The following is a 25189-nucleotide window of genomic DNA, read 5'->3' as shown; positions in this document are numbered from 1 at the left end:
TTTGGAGGGCAGCCATCAACTCAGCAAAAACCAAGGAAACTTGGATAGCCAAGTTTTGAGTGATCAAATAAACAACCATAATGTTTTGACCGATGGCCAAAAAATAAACATGGCATGACATGAGTTGACTGGGAATCCAGTGACTTGAGGATTTGATATTCACACGTTGAATTTGAGGACAATAGCTAATATCATTAAAAAAACACTACTTTGAATTTACTTTACATTGTAATTACATACAATGAAGGAAGAACTCTGGAACCATGCTGCTTGCTTCAATTCATGATTGAAAAAGAGAAAGGTAAAGTGATTATACCCTCCCAGATAAAGGTAGTGAAGTCTTCCACTTGATGGCAGCACTAATCAACACACTGAAACACACAAAATAGTTTGATAATTTTCCACTACAGTTCAGGAAGGGTGCAATATTTTAAGGATAGCCAAACAGGTACTCCATGGAATACACTTTTAAAGGCTGGTGTATCTTCTCTCTACAATGATTAGACTGTCCATCCAAACCTTTTACTTTTGGATAGCACCCCTATATCTAAGTGTTAATACATTTCTCTTAGCTCTCTGTGTTTTCGTATCTCAACCTCCAATATCTTGAAATGGTCTGTATATTTTATATTCTCAAACCCAGAAATAGGTTTTCGGTTCTTTGGTCAATTAATCATAATTGAACCATTCATGGTAAATACTTTTAAATTAAAAATACCTAATTTCTTATTAATATTTTGTTTTTTTTCTTTTAAAGCTCAGTATTGTGTGGTATTATATGTGTGGTTTTATACATATTTAGTTATATTAGTTTTATACATCGATGGTGAGAGCTTCATAGTTACTCTTGACATTCTCTGTAAGCCTGTCATAAAAAGAAAATGCTCCTCCAGACAGAAACAGATGAAGAACTGTCTGCAATTCTTTGGCCTTGTGTATCTTCCATACCAACTCTAGTTTCTTTAGCCACTAAAATCCCTACTAGTCGAGTAAATCCGTACGAGAACCCTAAAAAAATTGCTTTAAATTGTTTTATTGGTTATTTTGACTTAGAATTATGTGTATTTTCCAGGAAAAAAAGTCTAATGAAATCGGAGTCTCGGAAGTCCAAAATTCAAGATGGCGTCCAAGATTTTGGTCAAATGTGTCCGTTAGCACAATAACTCAAGCAAAAATGATCCGAATTCGATGAAATTTGGTACAAACATGTAAACCTACATTTATTTGAACGAGTTTGCGAACCAGCATGATCGGACAATGGGAACAGGGGTTTATGGGGGGTTTTATGGGGTGAAAATTGGTTTTCCCCATTTTTGACCCTAAAAACGTAAAATTTTGCAATTTATTTCGAAACCATTTTAGGGCTCAGAAAAAAAAACTATTTAGTACATTGAAGCGTTGTCATGGGCCTAATACCTAGTTACGGAGAAAATTCCAAAAAAAATTAAATTTAAAATTCCTATGTCATTCTTACGGAGAATAAGAAAACTTGTTGTAGGCTAGTTAGCCTGTATATGAAAATATTTTTATCAAATTTGGAAAATGCATTTGTTTTATACTAAACTATTTAACATTTTACTAAAAACACTTTTTTACCCTCCCTGTCGCAGCAAACCGAAGTACTAGTTAAAGTATTGCTATTTAAATAGGGAATAAATGTGATATTTTAGTGTAAATTCAATCAGGCAAATTGAAATTCGCTTAGGGTGCAGGTTTGTTGCGGCGGGGGCATTTTAATTTATGACTAATTTTTGCTTTAAAAATCCAATAATAGGTCTGAAAATAAAGATCACAAGCTTGCTAAAATGCAACATACATATTTTATTTACTTAAATAAATATCTATACATTTTTAGCCCGAAAGGATTTTTTAGATAAGAATAGGCTTGTATTAATCGGGAATCTGAGCTATCATAAAGCCACATTTCAACCCAATCCTACCAGTAGTTAATGCGTGATTGAACTGAAAACAAACAAACTGTCACATTTATAACATTAATGCGTGATTGAACTGAAAACAAACAAACTGTCACATTTATAACATTAGTAATAGTATAATATAGTCGCACTTTCTTGTGGTTAGTAGTAAAGCATTATACAAATAATAATTCATAATTTTCGTCAAGTTGTACACTGTTATGATCACTTTACGAACTGTCACATTGTTCTCCAAGCTGGTAAAGTCCACAAGCTGTAGTACAAGGTAACCCATACTTTGTTGCAGGAGCATTGCAAATTCTTGCAGCCAGTAGAGTAGTTGCAGTGAACAAATCTTAAAAGAATCTCTGGAGCGGCACTTTGGGTCATCGAGTCGTTCTTATTGTTTATTTTTTCCCAGCAGAGCATCTCAACATTATTTTTTTGTATTAATCAAAAAAACTCTTCAAATGAATAATAGTTCTTTTCTTTTTTTGGCAGTTGATTCACTAGATTTATGAAATAATTTTGGTTTATTTTACTTTTAAATTTGGGAGGAAAATGATTCAAAAATTTTGATCCCATGAATGTTTCCTTTTTTTAGTTTTTTCATAGAAGCTGAGATTGATAAATTTATATAAATTTTATTTCTAGTTTCATATGAATGGACATTTTTTTCTAATTTCCCAATTGTGTTTTAAAATTCAGGGACAAATTCATAGATATATTTCTGACTTACTACCGCGAAATGGGGAGTTGCCTTCATAATAATTAATAATAATTTTAACCTTTACATACATTAGGCTCTCAAAATGGAAACTATAACAGGATTCGTAAGATTATAAAACAAATCTTCAATTTTAAACTAGAAAAGATGTGCAATGTTTGGCAGTATGATTCCAGCTCTGATTCGTCGTTCTCCGGGCTCAGGCCAAACCGTGTGCACGTTTCCAATTGTTATGTTGTGTTATTGATTTAATCATTATCTTACAATTGTATTTCATTGACACATCAAAACCATCTAATATACGACTCCAACGGAAGGAAAACCAAGATATAAAAAAAGAAACACTGTTAATTTTAAGTAACATAAAATTGATAATTTTAAAAACATATTTCGAGTATTTGTCTTTTTATATATGGTTTTTTATTGTAGTCTAGATTAGGGGACCATTGCCCCTACAGACCACTAGTTATAGTACATATTTATTGATCAGACAGTCAAAATGTGTAGTTTTGAAAATTGATCTTTTACTGTATCTAAACTTTTTGGGCGTTCCTCCATAGATTGCCAGACCATAAGACAAAATATTTTTATTTTAGAATGTCCAGGTTACATTAGTGACACTGGCCTAAAAACATACTGTATAACCCTGAAGAAAGTTTTTGTATTATGATTTGTGTATATTTAAGATTTGTGTCTAGGTTAAGCCCAAAAATTGAGTATGCTTAAGATCTCCTATTTTTTTTACGGGGTAGAAATGGGATTTTCCCATTTTTCACTGTAAAAAGTTGCAATTTATTTCCAAACCATTTTGAAGAGATCATAAAACCAAATAATTTAGTATACAGAAGCGTTGTTGTATGCCTAACGGTTACGGAGAAAATAAAAAAAGTGTACATTTAAAATGACCATGTTATTCTTATGGAGAATAAATAATGTCTTAAAGCTTGCTTGTCTATGGAAATATTTTAGGGAAATTTGGAAATTTTGGCCATATTGAAAAAAACCCCGATTTTCGAGACTCCGATTTTATTAGACTTTTAGTTTGGTATTATTTCACATACTTATTGGAAATGTAAACCATCAAAAAATCTTTTAAAGCAATTTTTTTTAAGATTAAGGGGTTTTATTTCATATCTTGACTAGACCAAATTTGATCTAAATAACTGTAAACATGAACAACAATACGATTGGAATCATATGAAGTAAAAAAAAAACATCTGATTAACAACAGTATTGCCAAAATAAACCTGTAAACATTATACATGTAATTATTTTTGTAATTAACTATTTGTGTTTTATTACTTAACTACAATTGAACGAGCGGAAGCGAATCCTGTGGAGTTTGAAAACAGCTGATTAACAACAGTATTACCAAAATATACCTGTTAACATTATACATATAATTTTTTTTATAAACTACTTGTGAACTATTACAAAATAAAAGAATTGAACGAGCGTAAAAAAAGTATTGAAACAAATTCTATTACTTGACTCAACACAGAATTCGCTTATGACAAATATGTGTGTGTTAGTATCTGTGGAGACGATACAGGCCACGATGAATTGTTATCCAAGCGTACCAACTAACAATTAAGATATGGTAATTTTCAGAATTCCCATAAGAATTACATAGTTTTTTTTATAACTATCCCACCACCACTTAAGATAATTTAATGATTAAGAATACTAAATTGTATAATATATTTTTTAAGGATTTACAACATAGGTATAGCACAGACTAGGGATAAAAAGTTTTGTTCCCTATAGTGACCAAAGTTGAAATAAGTTATTTACTACTAACAACTTAAGACAGATTTTTACCTATTTTCAACCCCATACAACACGTTTGCTGTATATTATTTATCTTAAATCATGAATAGTTTATAGATAATACATACAGTTTCGAAGGTTTGTACCAAATTCGGTCTAAATTGGAGGTTCAGAAGAAAATTTACAGGGAAAATAGTAAGGTTTATTATTTTTTTAAATTTTGGACGCCATATTAGAAAAACCCAATTTCCGAGACTCCGATTTTATTAGACTTTTAGTATGTTATTTAACATACTTTTTGGAAATGAAAACCATCAAAAAACCTTTTAGAGCAATTTTTTTTAGGTTAAGAGTGTTTTTTTCATATCTTGACTAGACTATACATCCATACTGTTTAATCAAGTCTGAGAACTTAACACTGGTACCTGATATAATGCAAAACAGCTTGTAATTAATTAAACATATTAATTTAAACAAAAAGAAAAGATTTTTTAATTCTTTTACAAAAGTCTACTTTAACCACAGAACAGTAGTACTCAACTTGTAAATTTATTGCTATGACAACTGAAATCAATAAACATGATTCAAAAGATAACCGAATTGAAATATTCAGAACTATCTTCCATGTTGCTCGAATTCGAGCAATTGCAAAGTATTACAGGAGTTATTTCAAAACGAATAACAGTCATATTTGCAATGAGTTAAAAAGAGTCAGCTCAAAGATTACCGGTGTGTAACTCAGATCATGTTTATCTTCGTTATTCCGGCCGGTTTTCTCCTTCTCAAAATGCCTCGCTGTACAGGCAACACAGGTCATTGATAGAGGGCCAATTGAGAACAAAAAGTCGCCACTGAAAGTAATGCAACGACTTAGGCCTATTGTATAATCAGCTGATTTCATGTAAGTACGTGTTTGAAAACTTCGCTAAATAATACGTTACTTTTTCAGAAAATAGGTTTTGCTAGCAGCATTCTTACCATACCAGGTACAATTAGGGAAATATTGCCTTTTTTACTACTGAATAATGTAGTGAAACAGTTAATTTGCAGTTAGATAATATGTGGCCCACAACGAGTTGGGTGAAAAGTTGTTAAGAGGTTTTCAAAATAAACCTGAAGCGCATTTTCATTTATCAATTTAACCTATTTTTGTTTCGTCCATTTAATGAAAATTGCTGGTATGTAATTCCATACCTTTGTTTCGATTTTGGTGGCAAAAGATTAGCACATAAATTTTGTGCTCTCATTTCCATCTCGTCAACTTCACTTTCACTAACTGACATTTTTAAATCAGTTTAATCCACCTTCCTTTAACTTCCACCAACTTAGGTTAAGAATACGCGAGTATCAACAGGAACAAGTCGGATCAACAATATAAATTGTCAACTGTTCAGCTGATTAGTTGACGTTTGAAGGATTACAATTTTACTTCTTTTCTCTCAATCCTTGAACCTCATTGGTCCGTTACCCGTGTTGTTATGAGAAAAACTATGCTGTTATGAAATGAAACTATGCTGTTATGAAAGTAAACATCTGTTAAGTGAAACTGTTCAATTCTAAGAACTGAACTGAAATGGCAACTTTATAAAACGGTCGTAGGTAAAATCTAATACCCCCGCCGCAGCAAACCTGCCGACTAAGCGAATTTCGATTTGTCTGAATTGATTTTCAGTTAAATATATTTTAATAACATTAGGTTTAACAAGTACCTAGGTTTGCTGCTACAAGGAAACTAATAAAGTGTGTTTTTGAGTAAAATATTGATAGCTTAGTAGAAAATAAATAAATTTGCCAAGTTTGATTAAAATATATTCATAAACAAGCAAACTACAACATTTGACAATATTCTCCATAAGAATAACATGGGAATTTTAAATTTACAATTTTCTCCGTTACTAATAATCGAACAAAAATACTTTTATATACTAAATTATTTGTTTTTTTAAGCTCTTTAAAAAGGTCTAAAGAGAAATTGGGAAATTTTGTGTTTTGAGGGTCAAAAGTGAGAAAAACCAATTTTTACCCCATAAAACCCCCCGTAAAGCCCCGTTCCCATGGTCCGGTCGTGCTGGTTCGCGAACTCATTCAAGTTTATCCCGCTTTACACCTTTAAACCAAATTTCATCAAAATCGGACAAAAATTACTCAAGTTATCGCGTTCACGGACGTATATATATATATATATATATATATATAAGTCTATATATATACATATATAAAAATTTGAACGAATAGTGTTTTTGGCCTCTGGGGACATCAAAATGAAAAAGTAAATCGGTCCCGGGTCTAGGTCTTACCGTGCCACCTACGGTAATAGCTACTTCCCTATAGGGAAATTCGCTAAAAATAAACAATCATAAGAAAATGATTATAGTTAAAATAACAATTCTCCCTCTTTAGTTTTCTCAATTTATTTTTAATATTTCAAAGACATTGGATCACCTGCAGAAAGTTTCTTGAAATAATCAAAACATAAACAACCATAAGAAAATAATTATCATTTGATCAGCTAGTACAACATTTGACTATCCAATAGTCAATGGTATAACATAACATAGGGTGTCTGACTCACTAACGATCAGTCTAACCCAGGTAGGTTAAAATTCAGTTCTTTGTTTAACAGCCATTAAAAGAAAGGTTATGGCTCGAGGCTTATCCATGGCTAAAATATTGGACAAATTTGTGATGATGAATTCATTCCAAATTAAATAAACTCGGAGGCACATCATCATTACATGTTAAAGCTATTTATTCTTTGTAAGATATGCTAGCTAGGATTTTGTTTTAATCAAACAGTTTCGTGCGACTCTGTGGTGGAAGAGAAGCAAGATAAGACCACATTAACCCGCTGACACTGCCGCGCTAATCTTAGTGTAAATTTTATATTTTACTGCCAACGAGAAACTTTTGTCATGGTTGGAACTAAAACTGTAAAAATATGTTTTACACAACTGTTAAAGATCTTTTACACACCAAGATGGGGTTTTTAAGTTAAATTTTGTAGGTAAGAATCAAACTCTTTTTACTCATATACCTAAAATTAAAACTAAAACTGTGATAATGAAATGTTAATAATACACCCTTAGAGAGCATTTTTATAGTTAAACCTCGTAGGTAAATAAGATTTCTTTATAAGGTAAATAAATTCTTTCTTCTCTTATATCTACAATTTAAAACACTAAATAAAAAATTAATGCTTAATCTTTTAATTTCCTAAATTATATTTTGGACCAACTGTTCTAAAATCTAATCATATCCTTTTTCGTTTTAGCTGATTTGAATTTACTTCAGAAGAACCGGATTACAAATTTGGTTATAATTTTTAGGCTTAGAGGTAATAATTGTGACAAAACAACATGTCTAATCATTGGTTATGCTGTAATCTAAATTTAGGTCTGGATAATCGTAAAAAGCAGAAATTTATATTTTATTATGAACACATTTAACCCACGTTCTTGTCATTTTCTTTTTAATCTCCAAGTTTTTTTTATATTTTAAACCTGTTTTAAAAGACGAAAACGTTTTCTATTAAAGTTTTCTAATTATTTATATATTTATATTGTTATGGTTTTGATTAATTGTCATGTGTACACAGCATCAACCGTTACACGTCAACCAAAGTTTTTGAGTATAATTATTTATACTTATATAATCATTACCTAACAATTCTTCTTATTGAGAAAGATTTATTACAACTGTTACAAACAGTGAACATGAAATTGATACAAACAAGTAATAATGTCGCAATAGGAGTGTTTATTTACATACAAAATATATTTATATAAATTTTTCTCATGCCAATATAATTTTTTAAGGCAAGGGTCACTCGAACTCAGTAGCCAATTGTCCAGCGACTATTCCTAACTACTCGGCCGTTGTAGATAAAATGTCACTGCATTACCTTGCAGAAATTCTATAAAAAGCATAAAAAATCATTTGCGCAAAACTCCTCCATTTCTCCCCATTTAATAGAAAATATGGTTTTAAGTCGGGAAAATATCTTTAAAGTAAGAACTAAAGTTCAGAAATAATTTTGTGTGATAGTAATATTGATAAGATTACGATTTGTTTTGACTTAAGTTAAACTTACTTTTATAGACATCCTCAGTGATGAAGTTGATACCTGTTTGAATTGTTTAGTTGAATAATTTTAGATTTTTATTCAACTTTGTTTTACTTGCAATGTAAACGCATTACGCGTATATTTATCGTATCAATTTATATTTTTTTACTCTTTTACTTCTTTATTATTTTATAATATTTTACTCCAGGATATTAATTTGGATTAAAATTATATTATATATTTATTATTTAATATTCACTTCCACGTTAACTAATCACAAAAATACTCAATCCCGTGTCTTTTCAACCTGATTACACTGATTAAACCATCAGTAACTTATTCTAAATAGGTTTTTTTCAACAGATTTTAAAACCACTGTTAAACCAGGTGATAAAAAGGATTATGTAGTTATCTGACAATTATTTTTATTTCATACATTTGCTAAAGTTCTATTTCCCTTCATTTTTTAATAATACGTACAACATGATTTTAATTATAATCAATATAATTGAGGATAAATGTTTACGGTAACTTTAAAAGATGCACTGTCGAAATACTGTCTGCGTACAAAGATTGTTCTGTAGATAGTAAAATATATCATTATAATTAGCTCTATCGTAAAAATGGCTACTGCTAGAAAAAATCACGAAATAAGTATTTATAAAGACATATTTTATTACAAAGGTCATCAATATTACTAAATACGATACAGCCACTTGTTTTAATACATACAGTGTTTAATTGGTAAGTTTTACAAGCTTGGATTATTGATCTTTTGATACTTCTCAGGATGACGGGCGAGAAGAGTAAAGCAGACATCGCTATCGTGGACGCTGAAGTCTGAAAAAAACAAGGCCATTAGAGTGGGAGTTGTAACAATTACTACTCACAGGAAAGCATTATGTCTATTCATTTTTTTTTTGTGGTGTCTTTAAAAAGATTTACAAAATTCCCATGGCTGTTAACTTAGCCCACATTTAACTCTATGTCTTCATAAAGATAATTCCTAACTTATGTTTTATTTATTTGTCTGATGAGGTAAGTCAGAGAGATCAGAGTATGTAAATCAGGTAAATCAGAGGTGTTCTATCTCTGCAAGAACACTTTAATTCTGATCGTCACTTCCTGGAAAGAGCCCGTGCGTACAACGACATGTTTGCTTTCAGCGCGCTCGAAGTGTCAGGCGGGAACCGTCATCCCAGTGGTCTTTCTTTTTTCAAGATTGAGGGAAGAAAGTACCAACAGGTCTACAATCTGGACGCCCCAGGACAAAAGTTCACCACTCGAAGTGACTAGTAGATCTACCCATGGCCCTGTTCTCGGTGATCGGCAGACATGCGTTGAAGTGCACAATGGTGGTGGTCTACTCAATGGTGGTAACATATACAACTGCAAACAGCTGAGAATACTTGATCAGCTGTTTTCCCCACTCTTACTTCGTAGGTCATAGGTGTGTTTCTTTCAAAGATAGTATGGGGTTCTGGAAAGTCGCAAAATGTTAGCGTTAGTGTCACCCATGAAGACGTATGTGTTGCAGTCATTTTTGTTCTCATAGTAATGTCTAAGAGCGTTAGTAAAGTTGTCTAAGTCACTGTCATGTGTCCGGTACACAGTCAGAACGTTAGATCTAGTTCCTTGATGGACAAAGTCCAAGGTCAGTCCGTGCACGTCGCCCAGCTCCAGATCCTTGCATTCACACACATCCACTCTCTCACTCACATACATCATGACCCCATCATTTTTATTTTTTCCCCGAGTCGTGCAATACAATTTATACCCCTCTATGTCCAACCCCGTCCCCCCATCCCTACCCAGCCATGTCTCCCCAAGCGCTATGAAATCAAACCTTACATCGATTGACTGTAACATTAATAGAAGTGTATCGACATTTTTATTGCAACTACGAATGTTCATGTAGAAAAAATTGTATGAGCAACTTTTAAAAACAGAGCTTATGTCCTTAAAACTATTAACTATTGTACAGTCTATCTGCCTATATTGATCAAGAAACAAATTGGAATCCTCCATGTTCCCTAAAAAATGTAAACAAAATGATTTTGAGCTATTTCAAGATTGAATCAAAACAAAAACCAGTCGCCGCTGAAAGGCCCCACCCGGTCCCTCGTCCACTAATGTAAGATATCGATTACAAATTTAAGTTATCTGTCAGCTTCATTACACACACTTATCTTTCCATGACATGCAAAAATTTAAATGTTAATTAACTACTTAGAAAATTAATTTTCTTGACCTTTCTGTATAAGGTCCATGTCTTATTTTGTTTCATCACATTTATTCTAAAGCAATATTTTATATTTAGGCCTAATATTAATAGTCAAACAAATGAAGTGGTAAATATGTTGATTAAATATGAATAGATAACGCAATAGATGAGATTTGTTTATTTTTTTTACTGTTTGTAGCATGTCATTAAATTAGACTCTTAAAATAAATAGATACAAATTCATTTTTCTTTTAAAATATAAACTAAATATACCTTTAAGTGTAAATGGCTTAGTAATATAATAAATTTGTGTTGCATGCCCTTGCAAAAATACATTGATCCATTCTCCATACCCAAACTGTTACATCGCAGGGTTACCGTGGTAATTAAAAAAAATCAATGTAACTTAGACACAAACAATTAAACACACATTCAAAATTTCAAGTTAGATAAATTCAAGTAAAAATGATCGGACTGATGCTATGTTATGTTTTTTATCTTGGATTCGGTGCCTGGGTCGCCCCATGCCACTGGACGACCTGGGCCACACTGTACATACTGCGGGGAATGATACATTCCCAACTCCCCTAACACCAGTATAAGCTCCCAGAGGATAAGGGGTGCTTGAGGATACCGGCATATGGATAGCGGCATATGGATACCAGCATACGGATACCAGCATATGGATAGCGGCAAATGGATACCAGCATACGGATACCAGCATATGGATAGCGGCAAAGGGATAGCGGCATATGGATAGCGGGATATGGATTCCAGCATATCGATAGTTGCATATGGATTCCAGCATACGCATACCAGCATATGGATACCAGCATACGCATACCAGCATATGGATACCAGCATACGCATACCAGCATATGGATACCAGCATACGCATACCAGCATATGGATACCAGCATACGCATACCAGCATACGGATACCAGCATACGCATACCAGCATATGGATACCAGCATACGCATACCAGCATATGGATACCCTAGGCCCGGCTTGCCCTCTTGGAGCTTATCAACAACATCAACAACAATTAATTGAGAGACAAAGGTGTCAAAATTACATAAAAAACCATTCATTTAACAATGGTGTAACAAGTGTAAACAATAGAAAACTAGCTGTGGAAAATAAAAAAGGAAAATGAAACTTGAACTTTATTTAGACAATTGAATTATTTAGATATCGACTAAATTAAAACATACATTGTCTTGCAGTTGAAATAGTGTGTTTTATTTTACAAATAATAAACAAACTAGTGTACCTGTTGCTCGAATTCGAGCAATTGCGAATCATTACATGCGTTATTTTAAAACGAATAACGGTCATAATTTCCGAGGACTTTATAAAAGTCGACTCAAAGATTATGGAAATACTCACGATGTACACAACAGTTAGATATAATCAAAATTGTTTGTAAATAGGATCTATCCTATCTTATCTTTTTTAAAAAGCTAATCTTGTTTTTTAGAGTTTTCTACAAATTGTTTCCCGCTCATAGCCGCATTAGGTTCTCTATAATAACGATTATGAATGAGCAAAAAAACATTATTTCTACATATGCAATACGCCAAAGAACATCATCTAAGTGCAACACGCCTACGTACAATCTCCAAGAAGTGATAAAAAAAGGCAGAAACCAACCCATACAATAAACATAAGTTAACTCCATAAGAAATATTCTAAGAGTTACTGTGATATTAGGATTTTCCACTGATTTGGATTGCACATTATAACATTACAACATCATATTGCAAAACATGACACGATGCAGAAGAAAATCGGTTTTAAAATCAGAAAAAACCTTTGCAAATACTTCATTTCTTTTGACAAATTCAATAAATTACAATTTAAATATTAACAGCTGTTTCATTAAAAAGTAGTGTAAAATTATACATATGGCCATAATGTAAACAAATCTGCTGAGGGGACTTTAAAGGCCTCTAGGGCAGAGCCCCAAGGGAATTTACCTCGTTTCTCTTTTGATGGCTCATCTACAGACCAAGACCTTTCTTTAGAGACCCCTACCAAGTTTCTACGCCCAGCCGTTCTCTGAAATTAGCTGTGACAAAACCCCGTTTTTCCCCCATATGAATAACATGGGATGGGAATTTAAAGGCCACTGGGGCAGAGCCCCAAGGGAATTTACCACGTTTCTCTTTTGATGGCTCATCTACAGACCAAGACCTTTCTTTAGACACCTCTACCGAGTTTCTACGCCTAGCCGTTCTCTCAAATTAGCTGTCACAAAGAAAAACAGTTTCAAATTAATATATAGATAATAAAGGTGATATATTTATACAGGGTTAGTAAAAAGTGTGTAGACCCCCTGTTATTTTTTAACGGCACATACTAGAAAAACTAAACTCAGCACACCTTTATGACATGTTATGAAGTACTTTTTGGGCATAACCGTCACTTGGTGCACATCCCCAATATGGGGGATTTTGAGGGAAACTAAAAAATTCAAATACAAAGACCCATCGAGTGACCCCTCATTTTAAAGGTCCTGGTTAAAGAAAACCAACAACGCAAACTAGAGGTCTTTATCTCAATCCAGTAAAAAATGGCAGCCAATTGAAATTCTCATAAGTTCCCAAACCCAAAATGGGGGATTTTTGGGAAAACTCAAAAATTTTAAATGATAAGCCCCATCGAGTGACCCCTCATTTTGAAGGTCATATTAAAAGAAAAGTAACAACGCAAACTATAGGTCTCTATCTTAACACAGTAAAATATGGCAGCCAATTGAATATAAAATTGCAAGTTATTTCCAATTTCTAAAGATTTCAATCAGCTTCCAATTTGTACTGGATTGAGATAGAAACCTCTCGTTTGCGTTGTTAGTTTTCGTTTACCAGGACCTTCAAAATGAAGGGTCACTCGATGGGGCTTATCATTTAAAACTTTTGAGTTTCCCCCAAACCCCCCATTTTGGGTTTGGAAAGTAAGTGGCTATTAGGCTTAAAAAGTACTTCATAACATGCCAAAAAGGTGTGTAGAGTTTAGTTTTCCTAGTGTGAGCCGCTACAAAATTTAAAGCAGGTCTCCAGACTTGGAAAGCTGTAAGTTAAATTGAACTTCTGAGAATTTCAATTGGCTGCCATTTTTTTCTGGATTGAGATAAAGACCTCTAGTTTGCGTTGTTGGTTTTCTTTTACCAGGACCTTCAAAATGAGGGGTCTCAATTCGATGGGTCTTTGTATTTGAATTTTTTGAGTTTCCCCCAAAATCCCCCATTTTGGGGATGTACACCAAGTGACGGTTATGCCCAAAAAGTACTTCATAACATGTCATAAAGGTGTGCAGAGTTTAGTTTTTCTAGTATGGGCCGTTAAAAAAATAACAGGGGGTCTCCATACTTTTTACTACTAACCCTGTATACAAAATCATTACCTAACTTAGGCCTAAGTTTATTAAAATTTCAAACACAACCAACTGGTAGGCCTATGTTATCATAATTAATCAGGTTAGCCTATTGAATAAAAAAAAATTGTCTTGTTTTAACTTATACCCTGAGTTATGTTTTATTATTATAAGGTAAGGTATAAGGTAATAAATAGGCCATAAGATATTCTATATGATGCAAAAAGTAACTTGAATGTTTCGGTAATCACCACAAAGTTTATTTAGGGTCCATCTTACTCCTTACAATTGACAACAGTTTAAATTCTTTTACCCGACTTTCATAATTACGTATAACATATTTAAATAAAATACGTCATAATAATACTATTATCAATAATAAAAGGTAGGTCAGTTAAATAAAACCCTTCAACATATATTTGTACAACACAGAACATTGTTTTATAAAGGTCCAATAACTTATTAGGCAAGGCCTGAATCAATTAGGCTAATTAATTAGTTTCTAGAAATATATCCATCAATTAGGCTAATTAATTAGTTTCTAGAAATATATCCATCAATTGATCTGACAAACACATTTTGAAATTAATAGTAAATTAGTTATAAAGATTGGGAACCTAAGTTAGTAAGTTTTTTTACTGGTTATTGTAACTCCGCAACATTCATTATACAATAACAAATAAACATAACTTTAATTAAACAAACAACATTAACTTCAAGTTCGCATTACGCACTACGGCGTGAGGGGTTCACCCCCTCCCAATCCACAAACCCCCCACTCCTTCGCCCAAAAGGTTACCGTTCCGATTCCGATTCCGCTGTTCCGGAAGCGGTGTTGGGCAGTTCTGAGTCCTGTTTGAATGGAGGGGAACGCATCAAGGGCTCCCGACTGCAAAGACTCCCGACTGCAAACCCTACCGAAAAGTGACGTCACGGCCGACTACCCCTCTCTCTATCTGAGTGGAGTAGGAGAGAGCCGCTGCGGCAACACCCCCCAGTCCAGCCGATAGCTTACCCTCAAACGTAATTCTCTGTAGCAACCCCCCTAGGTCCAGCCGACGGCTTAACCTCCACACGCAATTCCCTGCGGCAACGCCCCCGGTCCAGACAACGGCTTATCCTCCACACGTAATTACCACTAAATTAGGTCAAATTTTGTAAAATAAGCTCTTTCCTATGTACTAATGGGAGAGATACTTGCTCAATGAAACTAGTTTTATGGTAATTTTTAAAGTGATCGAGCAAAAGTCTACCGCCAAGTTGCCAAACTTACATACATTACATTATTTTTCTTGGCGGAAAAAGTAATGATTTATTATCGTTTTTGGATTGCTGACTTGGCGGGGAAAGTGTTATTACTTAGTGGTTTTTTTTTATTTTATTTATTTTTGTAGAAAATCAACAGTTAACATAAAAATCCTCTTTTCTCTGATACATAGACCACGGCATAACTACATCTCATTTAATTTCAATAATATTGTTTTTGTAGAACTAAATTCTACATTTTTTGTCTTATCTGCTTTAAACCGATTAAAAACTTTTTGACACACGTTACAAAATTACTATTTAACAAACCCCCTGGGCTTAAACTCAGTTTCAAATTTCATCAATGGTCATCTTGAACAACATAAAATGCGTTGGATTTACATAAGTGTTCTGATAATTAAACCCACATATCTAAAGACTAGTGTAAATTGAGCCTTTATTAGAGAAGTAAAAATGTAATCAAACATATTAGGTTTGTTAGAAATAGCATAAGACAAAACAAATATTGAAAAACTCATTTATCCTAAATTTACATATCACCTACTTGAATTGCTTGTTTAACATACGTAGAGTGATTTTCCCGATTGTTTTGTTTGTTTTAGTGTATCAAAACATAAAACAAACCTTAGTACTAGACTCTATTGTCTATGGTACTAGTACTAAGTTTCAAGTTCATAGGTTTCATATGTTTTGATAAGTAGTATTAAACTGTTAAAATGACGAGCTGCTGTACCAGTGTACTATCGGTACACTGCATTTTTCTCACTTTTTTCCATTGTAATTTTAAAAATGTAACGAACATTATATTTAAATGAAAGTACTATACTAAATACAAAAAATCTATTGTTTTGGAGGTGTTATTTGGTGACTTATCAAAGAAAATGCTACGAGCGCCGAGGGGAGATAAGGATCGACCAGGGTGGCTGATAGGCCAACTTACTGTATACACACTGTAGGCTGTATATAAAATCTAAAGCTCTTACATGAAATATAAAAAATATGTTGCGTTACAAGCAGTTCAGTTAGGTTTGGATCATATAGCCAATTATATATTCGTAACTATTTCATAAAGTATATCTTAAGAATCACACTATTCTTTTCACGTCATCTTCCTATTGCCAAGCACGGGTATAACGGCAAGTCAAATACAGTTACAGTATTTTCAAACTACTTAAGTGCTACTTAAATATCCTTTTCGTTAGTCTAAGGATCGTTTAACTTCTCGCTTGAATTAAAGTGTTATATTTACAAATTAATTAAATCAATGTTGGCCTACAATATAAAACAACAACTACGGTACTCAATCTAAAGTACAAGATATAAATGTATAGATTGTGTTTTCCTCACCTGTTTATTTCCTCTTGGAATATCTGGGACAGCTGTCTGTTTTCTCTCGCCGCCCTGGAGATAACATTCTTCCGCAGCTCCGTTGCACCAGCGTACTTCTCCTGCTTACACTTAATCCCGGCGGTATGACATTTTTTAACGCCAATCACTTCGCCCGAATCAGGTTCACATTCGTAAGGCCTGTCGAATTGGATTAAACTTAACGCGGCGCAGTTTTTGTCTTGGCACACCATCGCGACTTGTAATGGGCTTTTCAATTTCCGCTTCAACTTAAAAACGTAACCATCCTCGGTTACCCACCGCACGCCTTTATACTTCCCGATCACTCTCTTTACCAACATGTCAACAACAACTAAACTTTAAAGTGACTTTAAGGCAATGTTGGTATCTGTTTATACTGAGATACTATCTGATTCGTCCTTAAGTAGGAGGAGGGGCGAAAAGAAGTGGGCGTCTCTAAAATTCCAAGATATGTCAGTTCCCCGAATAGGGGTTTGACCCGATAGTACCGGGGGGGGGGGGGGTTGAATAATCGGAAAACCCATAATCTACATTAATATGAAAGTTACCAATTAATTTGAGTATTATTAATCAAAGATTGCAGAATAATATACTGTTTTATATTTCATATTTAAATAGTCTTGTATGGTCATGCGAGGAATCATGAAAATATATCCCGTAATGCTTATGGTTTTTTTTTTCAAGGAGTTTTTATCTTGAGGTCGAGATGATTAAAACCCCCCCAAAAATACAACTAAATTAGTTATGAAAAAACTTTTAGTAACGAATCACAATGTAAACGATGCCGCTTCCTCTAGTGAAACACTGACAAAAACTGACATACACTACTTATTTCGCGTTGCTAAATACATACATAAAGACGTTTCACTGGAGATACAGAACAAATATTTTCTCTTATCAGCCAATTATTATTTTTCCATAAGACATACGTTGTAATACTTTGGAGGAAATGACTCATGTAATTTTCGGTGCTCTATTTTCCTATGGGAATGCAGCATATATTGGCATATTGGCATCATTGATAGACAAATAGGACAGAAATTAAGATGAGTTTCGTTCCCGATTTATTTGTTTTTTATTTAGATAAGTATTAAAAATTCCTCATGCCCAGGCTACCTAGTACTGTAAAATAACAAAATTTCATAATAAAATTTTATAACAAAATTTTTCATAACTTTTCATAACAAAATTTTACTGTAATAATTTGTTGGACATATATAATCTTGAATAATTAATTGATCTGTTTTTCTAACGATTATAGAATCCCAATATCTTACCCTAAATGACACAGTATTTGAAATAATAAACCCAACAATTAGTAAAAAAACTAATTAATTATTCAGAGATTTTTATTGGTTGTAATAAGCTTTGTGACTTTGAATATCACCATAGGCTATAGTCAATAATATCACAGTTTTCTGTCGAAGCTTCCGCCGGGTTACATTAAAAAATCAGAGCAAAATTTAAGTACATTGTCTTTTATTGTTCTAATTAGTACAATAAAATAATTATATTCAATAGCCAACATTCCGTTAAATCAGTTTATTGGTTTACACGTGGTATTCATACTTACTCACAAATATAAACACTTTCCCAATAATGTCTAAATTGGCTTTAAACTATATTAGTGGGAATGACCAATATAAAAAACGCAGGAGACAAGGCTAATAATTTTAACAATTTTATTTTAATCTTCAGAGGAAAAAATATAGGTCTACGGCATGCTTAACAAATCGGATTTAAAACAATTATATCGTTAATTTAGTGGGAATCAACAACATCAAAATCGCGGACGGAAACTCACATTTCCCCACTTTACCCGGAGAGAGGGATGGACGGCCGTGGCGTCATACTTCTGTAGGGGTTTTCGAGTGGAGGACAAGCCAGCGGCTGGACTGAGGGGGTGTTGCCGCAACGACTCTCTCCCACTCCACTCAGATAGAGAGAGGGGTAGTCGGCCGTGACGTCACCTTTCGGTAGGGTTTGCAGTCGGGAGTCTTTGCAGTCGGGAGCCCTTGCTATCGCACCGAATGGAGTCTTGTTCAAACGAGTCCATTATTTTGTTGTAAAACCACGCTTTTCCATGGAACTGGACTAGCTTATCAGCCGACAACATCTTGAGTATAGCTTAAAAGACGGCTAATATTCTGTGGTTTTTCACAACAGGGAATTACACACACAGTTAAATCAGCAGAAGATATTCAAGCGAGTACAGCTAAAAAATGTTATTATGTGTAGTCAAATCGAGTAACAAAAATAATAGCGAGAACCATATGTGGTACTGAAACTCCGACCTTTCGAACTGCCTTACCGAACACAGAGTGGGGAGGGTATATTAAAAATACGATTCTGTATGCATTTCCTGGTGTATGTGGATGCATACACTCTAACACTACCGGAAATGTGATGCTCCTTAATTAAGCTATAATTAAAAAATAAATTTAACTCTCTAGATTAAATATAACAGGAGTTATTTACTAAAATATGTGAAACCGTTCCAGTGGGCGGGACTTAGACTGGGGCGTGACGGGATTCATTTGATTTAGAATGATGCGAACATGTAATCGAATTTATATAATTAATATAAGTACCAAAGCCATTAAATTACAATGCTATTCTCCATAAGAATGACATGACAATCGCAAAAGTGGTAAACACCTTCAAATTTTGAAATTAATCTTAAGTTTTGGGGGTCAAAGAGTAAAGTAACGAAATAACATAAAATTATTAAAATTTAAAGTAAACCAGAGTAAATACAAAGCAGTAATAGTATTTGCAAAAATAATTTACTTAGGTTGGAAAAAGTAGTGAAAACCACAAGAAATTTGAAAAAAATACCAATTTTTGTACCGTAAGTAAGGCGATCTTTAGGGTTAAAGAGGTGTGATTTTCGGAAAACGGTTAACACGGTTTTGTAGAAAATTTAATTCCTAACTTACGATTTTCTTTCAAATCTGTTCGTGCTCTTACCGTTTTTTATTTATAGCCCTTTCAGACAGACTTGTTTAGTCGTTTTTAGGTGTCCGCAATTTTGGATTTTTGCTGGGGTTGAAATTTGAAAATGGGGCTTTTGCAAATGTCACCGTTAATTTAATACTTACATAATATTACTAACTTACTTAATTAATTAATACTTACTTACTTAATTAATACACTACAATACTAAAAAATTTCACGTATCTTGCACGTTTCTAAGCGGTTCAAATGAGCACTCCAAAGTCGGCCACTTTCAATGTTATTCCCCATAAGAATAACATGAGGGGCGTAAAATCTTTCAAATTTTGACACTAAAGCTAAGAGTCAAGGAGTAAAGTTATGAAAAAATTGTAAATAAATCAAATTTAAAGTAAACCAGATTAAATACAAAACATTGATAATATTTGCAAAAATAATTAACTTAGGTTGGAAAAAGTAGCGAAAACCGTTAAAAATTTGAAAGAAATTTACCAAATTTTGAAAGTAGGGCGTTTTTTGAAGCTAAAGGAGTGCGATTTTCGAGAAAAAAAAACGCCCAACAGTTTTTTGTAGAAAATTTAATTCCTGACCATGAAAATTCTTTCATATCTTTTCTAGCTCTTACCGTTTTTTATCTATAGGCGTTTGAAAAAACGTGTTTTGTCGTTTTTAGATGTCCGCCATTTTGGATTTTTGGGCGGGTTAAAATTTGAAAATGGGGCTTTTGCAAAATTCACCGCTAATTTTAGATCCCATACTACGATACTACCAAACTTTCAAGTCTCTAGCACGTTACTAAACGGTTCAAATGAGCACACCATAGTCGACCACTTTCAATGCTATTCCCCTTAAGAATAACATGGGGGAGAAATTCGAGATTTCGGGGGGGTTAAAATTTTAAAATGTCACTTTTCATAATTTTCCTGGGGTTTGGGCCCAAGACCTACGTGCGTGCCAAATTTCAACTCCCTATCACCTCTAGAAGTGCTCAAACATTTGTATCCCCCAGTGAGTTAATTAATGTCCAATTGAAACTTTCTCCTTAGTTATAACAAAATGGATTATAGTTACCAATTTAGAGTCTCTGTCATCACCTTTGTACTACATGCAATAAAAAATAATAGGGTCTGGTTTATTTTGGAACCAAGCAATTTAAAACTTAGACCACACTTTGGAATGAAATTGACTTAGGCAAAATGTCCTATACAGTGATGTTAACATTGTAAAGACCTGGCAGGATCTGGGGAGAGGCAATAGTTAAAGCTCTGGAAGTCACATGTACATTGTTGAATGGTACAGCTGGTGAATTCACATAAATAACACTTGCCACAGAAGTTTTGATTTTCTTTGGATTAATCTCGAAAAATAATACTATATTTAAGATTTTATTATATTGCAATTTTCTTACAAGGATATATTATTTGTTATAAGTGTGTCTGTGGGGTGTTGGGATAGTATATAACATAGAACAAAATTGGTTGAAATAATACATATTATCAAGGAGAAACATTTTAAATAACTGATGTCACATTATTAGGGGCATCAACAAACATTATAGGAGAAAACACACAAAATAATAGAGGAATTAATATTAATGATGAACGAATGACATGTGTGGGTACTTGTGTAGGTTTTCTGAGAAAAAAATCCTCTATGAATGATAATTACTTTATTGGCTAGCGTTTTCCTAGTACATTGTCAACTAATACTTGTACTAACAGCCAAGTACTTAACTCACACTGTTTGGATCAATGTCAAAAAATTAATTAAACTTGACTTATTATGCATGGATCATTATTTGGTTTATCAAAACTCAAATCACTGTTAATTGTTAACCATATATATTGTATTTAATTGTTAAAGCTTATTTATAAACCAATATACTATATTGTTCAATCGAGTACAGCTAACTTTAGGATAGGGGCATCAGTAAATTAACGTTTTAGCTTGAGTTTCCAATTTAATCTGACATGGAGATACAGCATATTAAGCTACCATATATAGGATAGTTTTAAAATATCACCCGTATTCTCCTGAACTCCCTAACGATACAACCTGATGTATTATGTTCATATAAAATGTTGAAAAATACAATTTATCGCACGCAAATCATTGCACTCATCAATGGCCACATATTATATAACATTTTATAATCTCACTAAACCCCCTCATTTCCCCCAAATTAGCCCTTTATAGATTCTCAAAGCTGGAACCCTATATACAAGAAACATGACCACTTGAGGATCGTGAAAATATAGATTCAAGTGAATGGCCACTTTTTATCTATTAGATTACCGTGACAGTTAACTTGCCATTTACATTTTGGTTATAGTGTACCCACATAGTTTCTGATGATATTTGTATTTCTCAAGATAATGGATCAATTAACTCATCCATTACAAAACATTGTTTAAAAAACATTGAATGAAAATTACCCACACTCGTTAATTACCAAAACGGTCATTCATTAGTAATGCGATGTATTGACTGCGTACATAATCAAATTTTGTGACACATTTCAGTTTAGTAGATATAGTAGTTTCGTAACCCCCCAGAATAAAACGCACAAACACAGATATAAAACAAACTGCCCTTAGAATATTTAAAGTAAAATCTCACTTATTTGTCATACAATAATCCAGCAGACTCAACAACTTGTCATCGGTTTTATGCACTTCACTAATAATGATACTAATGTGGTAATTGAAGAAGCGGGAGTCTACGTGCAATATGCAGCCTGGTGCAGTAACAGATCACAATTAATTTAACCTTGAAATGTGGTATGATACCTTACAGCAATAGCTATTTAGCAGTATTATTGCTGTTCTCGTCATAACGGTTATTTTATACAGATGCACGAATACTAGAAAACCCCTTTATAGTAATCGTGTACAGATCTCAGTGGTTCGATATTTTCCATCATCTGCGATTTAAATATGACATTTGTATTTTATCCTATAAATTTTTAAATAAATTGGATTCAGATTGTGTACGAGAGTGTACTCATTTTGCTCTTATAAAATCCTTTACAGACAATATAAAACCATAGATAAAACACAATCCCTTACTGTTGGTTAGCTTATGATAAAACTGTCCATACATCGACTACCCCTACTATAAAATTCAAAGTATTGTTACACATGCCTAATGTTATAATGGCTTAACTACATGGCACCTTGCAATACTATAGTACAGAAAGCACTGGATCGTATGATCAAAGCGTCTGTAATTGCTTAACTACATGGCACCTTGCAATACTATAGTACAGAAAGCACTGGATCGTATGATCAAAGCGTCTGTAATTGCTTAACTACATGGCACCTTGCAATACTATAGTACAGAAAGCACTGGATCGTATGATCAAAGCGTCTGTAATTGCTTAACTACATGGCACCTTGCAATACTATAGTACAGAAAGCACTGGATCGTATGATCAAAGCGTCTGTAATTGCTTAACTACATGGCACCTTGCAATACTATAGTACAGAAAGCACTGGATCGTATGATCAAAGCGTCTGTAATTGCTTAACTACATGGCACCTTGCAATACTATAGTACAGAAAGCACTGGATCGTATGATCAAAGCGTCTGTAATTGTATCCTAATGTTGTAATGGCTTAACTACATGGCACCTTGCAATACTATAGTACAGAAAGCACTGGATCGTATGATCAAAGCGTCTGTAATTGTATCCTAATGTTGTAATGGCTTAACTACATGGCACCTTGCAATACTATAGTACAGAAAGCACTGGATCGTATGATCAAAGCGTCTGTAATTGTATCCTAATGAAGTGACTAAAGCGTCGACGTGATTGCATTTTAGCACAATTAGGACGTCCTGAATCCTGGTACAAGAAACGTCGAATTGACGGTTGTAAAAATTCAATTAAACAGTTTAATTTTGGTTTAAAGTGTTGAGATTCTACTAGTGTAAATTGTAAGGTAGGAAATTATTTTCTATCAATTAAAAGGAATAATAATAATGTAAAGTGTGAATGAGACAGCTACAGAGTGATCCAAGAAGTTTTTTTTTTATTTTAAAGTCCTCGTGGATTTATAATAAAAAAATTAAAACATAACTTTATAGATTTAACTATGAATGAAAGTGTTGGATCTATATGAATCTGAATTTTACAGTGTGAATAATAAACTTGCATATGAGTAACGGTTTATGGAAATGGTATACGTAAGTTCTTTTTTAATTAAAAGAAATAGTTACACCTTGTCAAAATCGATTAGATGTCAACTTTATCATCCAAAAGTCAACACTTGAACTCTTGTTAAAACGCCAAGGAAACTGAAATATAAAACATTGATTCTCCAAACTTGTACAAAATACAAATACTAAAGTAGAAATTTGAATTTCAAAATGTGTTGCACTATGGGTATATCATTCACTTGTTCTTTTTAAATAGAAAAACTGTCTACAGCTTATCATAATCAATCATATGTCTACTTCATTGTCCAAGTTGATGTTTGAACACTCGTTGCAAAGGTGCCATGAGAAGTAATAAATGAAACCAAGAGGAAGTTTCTTATTGATCTTGAGAGAATCTAGATTCTCTAAAAGTTATTGACCTATACCTAAGGGAGTATGTATTATCTATGCCTATACTCACTTGTTCCGTGCTCTTTGTTATAGACCTTAGCCTGACCACCGTTCTGAAAGGCCATAGTGAAGACATCCATGTCCCAGTCTACTGCACAAACCCAGTGTTCGACCACCATCGGGGTACCTAAATCAGACAAAAGTTAAAGACTATACAGGGTTAGTAAAAAGTGTGGAGACCCGCTGTTATTTTTTTAACGGCCCATACTAGAAAAACTAAACTGGCAAATCTTTATGGTATGTTATGAAGTACTTTTTGGGCATAACCGCCACTTGGTGTACATCCCCAAAATGGGGGATTTTGGGAGAATCTCAAATATTTTATATACAAAGACCCATTGAGTGACCCCTCATTTTAAAGGTCCTGGTAAAAGAAAACCAACAACGCAAACTAGAGGTCTCTATCCCAATCCAGTACAAAATGACAGCCAATTGAAATTCTCAGAAGTTAAATTTAACTTACAGCTTTCCAAGTCTAGAGACCCCCTGTAAATTTTGTAACGGCTCACACTAGGAAAACTAAACTCTACACACCTTTTTGGCATGTTATGAAGTACGTTTTAAGCATAATAGCCACTCGGTTCCTAAACCCGAAATGGGAGATTTTGGGGGGAACTCAAAAGTTTTAAACGATAAGCCACATCGAGTGACCCCTCAATTTGAAGGTCCTGGTAAAAGAAAACTAACAACGCAAACTAGAGGTTTCTATCTCAATCCAGTAAAAAATGGAAGCTGATTGAAATCTTTAGAAATCAGAAATAACTTGCAATTTTATATTCAATTGGCTGCCATATTTTACTGTGTTAAGATAGAGACCTATATTTTGCGTTGTTAGTTTTCTTTTAATACTGTATGACCTTTAAAATGAGGGGTCACTCAATGGAGCTTAACCTTAAAAAGTTTTGAGTTTCC

At 33.5% G+C, this 25189-nt stretch overlaps 1 protein-coding gene across 1 annotated transcript in view; it reads right to left on the bottom strand.

The window, feature by feature from the left end:
* Window positions 1–9131: 9131 nt before the first annotated feature.
* Window positions 9132–25189, bottom strand: part of LOC128987165 (uncharacterized) — a 31966-nt gene continuing 15908 nt past the window's right edge. The window contains exons 7-8 of the mRNA XM_054407901.1: window positions 24288–24404; window positions 9132–9316 (exon numbers count right to left, since the gene is read on the bottom strand). Coding sequence (XP_054263876.1) covers window positions 9228–9316; window positions 24288–24404 — 206 coding nt within the window. The 3' untranslated portion in view covers window positions 9132–9227. The remainder of the gene's footprint in view (window positions 9317–24287; window positions 24405–25189) is intronic.

The sequence above is a fragment of the Macrosteles quadrilineatus genome, unplaced genomic scaffold, assembly GCF_028750875.1.
Source record: "Macrosteles quadrilineatus isolate MER2022 unplaced genomic scaffold, UCM_ALF_1.0 Scaffold_2__2_contigs__length_208266976, whole genome shotgun sequence".
In the NCBI taxonomy this organism is placed as follows: Eukaryota; Metazoa; Arthropoda; class Insecta; order Hemiptera; family Cicadellidae; genus Macrosteles; species Macrosteles quadrilineatus.
Note: the sequence above shows the minus strand (reverse complement) of the source record. Positions and strands in the feature narration are given on the sequence as shown.